Raw genomic sequence first — 7,152 nt, 5'->3', positions numbered from 1 at the left:
TCACAGCCCTTGCTATTGGCGGTTTAAAAACCGCTGTCAAAACTAGGCTTTATGAGCGGTTTAAATCGGTGCAAAAACCACAAATTTTAATTGCTTCTATAGCCGAAACCCTACTAATACTGGTTGGACTATCGCGAACCGCAATATCTCCTTTCGTTTGAGAATATATATATATATATATATATATATATATATATAATCAACTCGCAGAGAGATTTTTTTGAAAAAATTGTATATGGAACCTCTTATAGAAATTTTTACAAATAACTTTTATCTCCATTCATTTTGCAATGAGACTTATGATCTTCTGATTTTTTTTTCTTTGACGTCATAATTTCAATAAAAGTAAATTTAGCACGAGTTTTTTTAATGATTTCCAATTGGTCTTTTGTCCCCTATATATATCTATCCATCCTTCTTCTTTCTCTACCTTCGCAGAATAAATAACCACCACAGCTTCCTCCAGCTTAAAACAGCTTTCTCTTTCCTGAGTTTTCCCCATTGCAAGGGAGGAATCCACTGACCACTCCATGAACAGAGATCAATACTCAGCCTCAGGTACCTCTGAGGAGAGTGGCTGGACCTTTTACTTTGATGACTTTCTAGCTTCTCGGAAGCGAGAGCTCCGCCCATCTTCATCCTGTGTCTCCATTGCCTCCATTACTTCTTTGGTCTCTGATGCTGCTTCGCATGTTGCAAGGAAATCTACAGTAAAATCAGACCTTAGCTTGAAGAAAAGAAAAGCCGAAGGAGTCTTCTTTTTAGAAGACGACTCTTTGGAAGACACTGCTTGCTCAACGATTAATAGCCCAAAGGTTTATCAAACTTGAATTTTTAGTTTTTTTTTTTTTTGAATTCTTATGTTAACCATTATGTTCAATTTATTTTAATGAGTAGGCTGTTCGAATGGAGGGAGATGACAAAAATGTTTCTCAGATAAATAAGGTTATCTGAGAATATATATTGTTTTCGGTAGGGAAATTTCGGGTTGTTTAAGGTTGATTATTTATAATTTTTTTGTTAGGAGGAAGGAGCTCATAGCGAGGAATGTGGACCGGATTACATGAAGGAAGCAAGAGAGTGTACTGAGATGAAGAAAAGAGGACCCTGCCTTCTTCCTTTGTCAATCTTTGTAGATTTTCTTGCATAATGAACACATTCTCTCTCTCTCTCTCTCTCTCTCTCTCTCTCCCCCTCCCCCCCCCCCTCCCCCTCTCTCTCTCTCTCTCTCTCTCTCCCCCCCTCCCCCCCCCCCCCCCCGCGTCTCTATTCCGGTCTGTAACTTATGCAAGTTTATATAATCAAATAGGAAAGTGGCTTTTCTTGATATGAACAACATAAACTGAGCTTCGAGCAGGTCTTCTTACTTCAAGCTTTGTTTGATATTTAGGTTAGGAAGGAGCAACAAAGAGAAAAGCTAGTTTAAAATGGGAGAGGGATGTCTTAGAAAAAACGATTCATTTCTCTAATGTAAGAATTCCAATGTGAGTTTCTACTACTAAGCCCGAAGCTTCTCATCTCAATAAAGCCTAAACCAGTGGCACCTCCTAACTTCTTAACAAAAGATCTCCCTCCTACAAGCACCGGAAAATTAATCTCCTTCCTTCAATCTACCCTTCCCTCCCACTTCTTCTCTTTATTTGTTTGTGGTGATTGAATGCAAAAACTCTTCTTATAAGCTTCTAGCTATTTATAGTGGAAACATATCTGTATAAGTTTGGAGATAAATTGTTATAAGATACCACAAGAAATTTGAACATTTCTTAACATTATAATAAAATTTTATTACAATTCTTATACTGTCAATGAATAATCTTTTTAAGATTTTGATATTATTGCAAGATCTTCAAAATATTCTCGGAGCTCATGAAAATGGATGTCAAAGAATTGCCTTTAAAGATATAGAAGATTCAACCTTAACTTATTAAGATTTTATTATAAATAACAAGTTTTAGCTCCATAATTCCATAAAAAAACATTTCTTTTTGTCCTCAACAATATAGTTTATAATAATAATATTTATCTGACAATCAATTAGCTAGAAACCATCTGTTAAATCAGGATGATTATCAGATGTTTTATGCATAAAACTGTTTTAAAGTCATAGGTTAATCTTTTCATCCTACAATATTGATATTATTTTACCACATCTAATTCTCTCTCATCACAGTCTTAGGTTTTTTCCCAGGATAGATTCGCGGTTGGATTTTATAGATCCCAAGCTTTATTTGTGCAAAATAAAAATCCTATCAGGCTGATAATAGATTGTTAAATGCAGAGTCCGAACGGAAGAGCCATCCAAATTCTATGAGGGCACACAGTAAATACTCACAGAATTTGGACAGTTCTCCTGTCCTGCCTCTGCACGTAATAGTTTCTCCATATTTGGACATACATGTGCCGGCGAAGACATCTAATGACTCCATAAACATATTTTCAGAGTGAAACATTCATCCACAAAGTTGAATAATTAGTGCCAAACCTTATTAAAATATCTGTCAAAGGTATCTCTGCATCCTTAAAGCAGGAATTGAGCAACCTCCATATGAACAAAAGGATGAGTAAAATCCAACGATTGTTGAATTATTAAATAACAACATGGTGTCTTTGAATTTCCTGCACTGTTGGTAATCTATAAAGCCCCACTTGGAACAATGAATTATGGAAACCTAGGATCCCACAGCATTTATATTTGCTCAGGCATGTCACATGGCACCTCTGGCTTTGCTGGCAATAATAAAAAATTTTAATTACAAAGATAGGTTGTGGGATCCTTTCTATATTCCCTGACAAAAAGCAATGGCATGTTTGGTTAGATCAAAGAACTGGTAATTAGGTTGAGTTAATAATTCTATTAAGTGATGCTCGTTTTTATCTGAACATTCTTTCTTCAATATATTTATTGTTAAAATTTTAAAAATGTATTTTTAAGATGCCAAAAGTCATTTTATAGTTATTTTTAAAGTTAATGAGCTAAAAATGATAATTTAAATTACTACTAAATAATCAAGCATTTTAAACAAGTTGCTTGTGTTTATGAATAAAAGTAATTTAATATAGAAAAGTAAAGACTATCATATTAAATAAATTTGTAATTACGTATTAAATGAGTATATTATCATGCCTCAATAGAGCTTCTTGACGAGTTTATTCACGAGCATTAAATGATATTATTTATGATCACATAAACAAATTTAACATCAAGCTATCCAAACTTGTTTAGTTATCCATTGAGTATTTATAAAATAGTTCAAACTTGTTCTTATAGTTAATTAAATGATAATAAATGAACTTTTAACAAGCCAAGCTATAATCAGCTTGCCAAGTTGATTCCTTTGTAGCGGTATTTGGTGGTTTTAAAATTCATCAAGATTATATATAGTACTTTGATTAAAATATACTCACCCATCTTTTCTCCCTATGAAGACCTGAGTCATTTTAAGGAAAAATTATTAGGTGCGCAGTGCGCACCGTCAGCACTCCGCACCTAATAATCTCTCCATTTTAAGGACTAGGACATGATTCCTATACTTGGTACTTGCATATTAAAGATGAGGGGGTCCATTGTTTAATCCAAGTTACTTCCAGGAATTTCATATTGTTTTGTAGTTATTTGATACTTTCTTAAGTTTCTCTTAATTTTTTCACTCCATATGTAGTACCATAGATAATGTTTGATTTCTTCTTCATACTCATTTGTTTTATCAGAATTTGGATTACTTTATTCTTTGCTGCACTTATATCTTGAGCTAGTGAGAATAAAAACTCCTTTGGCTTAACTTTTTTGTGGTAATCAGTTTATTTCTTATTGACTGGACCGACTGGTTATGGTATAGAACACTGATTAATGCGTTTTTTTTCTGTCGCGTCCCTTTCAACTGAGGGGACATTAAATCTGGACTGCACTTTTCACTTATTTAATATGATGTTTTGAAGTAACCCAAAGCATTTATGATGAATAATAATATATCACGACAAGCAATGGGTTTCTAGGAGTATATAGCCCTGCAAGGTTATGAGTGCAATACGCTAGCTTTCTGCATTGAAGAATAAAACAATTAGTCTTTCTTCATATATATTACATAAAAAGAAGAGGATGGAGATGTGAGAAAATGGAAGAAATAAGATGCTGGAAGGTTGTCATTAGTTGCTTTTCTGGATGATTGCTGCTTATGAATGATTGGTTGATGAGGAAAATTCACATGATCGATTAGTTAATTATATAATTTTTTTTTATTTGTGAATGGAATTCTGCACATATTTTTCAGAAAAGAGAAAGATCCATTCTTGCAGCATCATGGAAGTTCATATAAGTTGTATCACTAATCATTCAGTCAAAATGAGTAAAACGAATAAAAGTTTGAACATGCGCAACAAGCAAAAATTAAACAGAGGCCTTATGATGACCCGGTTAGGAAAGTTGAGGTGTTAGATTTGACTTATGTTAAGAAAGATAGAGGTAGACCTAAAAAGGCTTGGTTAGAAAATATTAGAAATGATCTTTATTTATTGGATTTAAATGAGAATTTGATTTTTAACAGGGCACAATGGAGAAAAAGGATTCATGTAGCCGACCCCATATAGTGGGTCAAGATGATGTTGTTGTTTAAAAAAAAAAAAAAAAAAAAAAAAAAGATGATGTTGTTGTTGTTGGACGTCAAGCACTGTCCGGATATCAACCAGAATGCGCCACGTCACCCTTCGCATGCTATCGCAACTTGGTACTGCTCGGTACCGCTCGGTATTGCGACTCGGTATGACTGACGTGGCGCATTCTTGTTGGTTTCCGGACGGCATTTTTTGTCCGACCTCCACACATAATAATTTCTCGTGCAACAAGATATCACAGGATTATGAAGCAAAAAATGCATACCTCAAATTATTTGATGAAAGTTCTTTAAAATATATAATTCACCAATGCAATAATTGATCTAGCATTTTAGACAATATTATATAAAAATGAATAAAAATAAGGATTCACAATGCTGATCTCAAATAGTAGAGATATGACACCCACCCCAGAAACCTGCTGACCCACACTTGATTGGGCCCCACATAAGAGGCGTTGCCGCTCGAGGGAAATCAAACACAAGAGGGTTAAGGTAGTTTTCACATTACTCTCACAAAACTTCATATAAGTTGAATTAAAATATCATAACAAAACCAAGAAATGGTTAAGGAGAAAGAAGGGGGATAGAGATGAAGAGTTGAGTCTTTGAAGAGTTTTTGCAAACTGTAGGAAATCAGAAATGAGGGAAATGAACAGCCAAAGTTTGTTGGCTTGTCATGTTGATTTAATGGACATGGCCAATATTGTAGTACAGTGCATGAGCCATCATCAGAGTCCAGTGCTGCTACAGTGATCTCTGCAACTGTCTTTTCCTCTTGTATGTTAATCTTCTCCATACTAGTTTAAGGTAGTTCTCTAATCAATGGCCAACAACTCAGTTGTTTTACTCTCGATCTATCCTTCAATAATTTCATCAAATTTTTTTTCCCGATATACTTGCAGATTAATCTTTACTGTCCACAGAAAATTCATCATAATTAGTTTTCATTTGGTTTTCCAAGGAGATGTTGGCTTCACTTGCTTTTAAGATTTCATTTGGAACTGATTTCTTAATGTTTCTTAAAAATATTTTTTAGCTAAAATTTTTTAGTTTTTAATTAAAAATGAATTTTAAGAGCATTAAAAAAACAGTCCCAAATAAAATCAAAATATCACTGCTGATTTTCTAAAGAAGTGCTGTAATCAAGAATAAAGTTATATTTTATGAAATCAAAAAAGTTCTTCAAAATATTTTTGAAAGAGAGGTTCAATCACTTTTTTTAATAGTTTCGGAGCAATATACTAACTCATAATCCAATCACTATAGAAAAAAAGGGTTTTGATAGTGAAAATTTTGAGCTTTTGTGACAATTTTCGGCACACAAAAAGCCAACAATGATTATAAAACTGCATGCTACAAGACCGTCTTTGAGTATGGCAAATTATTAATTCGGTCATTGGAGATTGGTCCGGATATTAATAAAATACTATTTTAAAATAAGCGCGTCAAAAGCGTAGGTAAAGCGAAGTCAAAGCGCAGTCAAAATGCACCTAAAGCGCAGTCAAAACGCACCTAAAGCGCAGATGACATGGCATGCATGTTTGTATTGGATGTCCGAATCTATTCTGCGCGTCCGATGACCGGATACAATAATTTGCCCTTTAGTACATTCCGCCGCAAACGTCTTATGCAGCAATTTTTCAACCACTAAGGTTTTATATTTATGACAGCACTTTTCACATTATTTTAACAGCCAATAATAAATCATAATTTTTTTTAAGTATAGAATTAAAACAATAAAGAGAGCTCATAAACATAACATCTAATGAATCAGAAATATTTCTTCTTGTAATCACCTCCTAAAATATTTAAATTAGCAAAACTAACACATTTCAATTTTTTTCTAATACTTTGATGAATTTATAAACTAATCAAATTACCATATATCAAGCTGAACATGGTTAAATGAAGTCTTGTTTATATTTGATTAATTACGTGAAATTGACACCCCTACTCCCTATTATTAATAATTAAATTATAAATAAGTTACATTCTAATAAAAAATAAAATAAAAATTAATAATTTATACCCTATGAATAATAAATTAATAAAAATAATTTTATATCATCTCTCTTTTATCTTTGAATGAAACTCACACGACTCAATGTACAACGGCGGAGTGAGGAGGGGGCCTGCGGGGGCACGTGCCCCCTCCGAAAATTTTTTTTTTTATTACTATCTGGCGATTGGGGGGGACTGGCGGTGCAAATTTGGACATTTAATACACATTATTTCATTGCCTATTAGGCTGCCTTCAACGGTTCAAAATAATAATAAAAAAAATTTGCCACGGAACCAAAATCTTTCGCATTCCCTAAACCAGAGCACGCAGGCCTTACCTGTACACAGTGCAAGGTACCCGCCGTCCGCCGTCTGCCTTCCGTCGGTGCTCCGCCGTTCGCCATACGCCGGTGCCGGTGAGTCCGCGCTTTCCCATTTCTCTCACAGCGGCTGCTACTCTGAGCTCTCCATTCCATTATTCCATCTTGGATCGGGCCGGCTGCAGGTAAGGAACTTAACTTTTTATTTTTTTGTTATTTTA

At 34.2% G+C, this 7,152-nt stretch overlaps 1 protein-coding gene across 1 annotated transcript; it reads left to right on the top strand.

The window, feature by feature from the left end:
• Positions 1-448: 448 nt before the first annotated feature.
• Positions 449-1,150, top strand: LOC110106606 (vascular-related unknown protein 4). Its single transcript, XM_020836557.2, has 3 exons — positions 449-815; positions 898-945; positions 1,025-1,150. Exons 1-3 carry the CDS (start codon positions 531-533, stop codon positions 1,148-1,150), a joined length of 459 nt encoding a protein of 152 aa, XP_020692216.1. The 5' UTR covers positions 449-530.
• The last annotated feature ends 6,002 nt before the right edge of the window (positions 1,151-7,152 follow it).

This window comes from Dendrobium catenatum, unplaced genomic scaffold (genome assembly GCF_001605985.2).
Source record: "Dendrobium catenatum unplaced genomic scaffold, ASM160598v2 fragScaff_scaffold_1199, whole genome shotgun sequence".
NCBI classification, from domain to species: Eukaryota; Viridiplantae; Streptophyta; class Magnoliopsida; order Asparagales; family Orchidaceae; genus Dendrobium; species Dendrobium catenatum.
This window is presented reverse-complemented; position numbering and strand designations above follow the sequence as displayed.

Bases quoted from the DNA above. Each gene is read 5' to 3' on its own strand.
- LOC110106606 (XM_020836557.2), top strand. From the start codon at position 531: ATGAACAGAGATCAATACTCAGCCTCAGGTACCTCTGAGGAGAGTGGC. The intron at 816-897 runs GTTTATCAAACT...TTTAATGAGTAG, and splicing joins CAACGATTAATAGCCCAAAG to GCTGTTCGAATGGAGGGAGA. The intron at 946-1,024 runs GTTATCTGAGAA...TTTTTTTGTTAG, and splicing joins ATGTTTCTCAGATAAATAAG to GAGGAAGGAGCTCATAGCGA.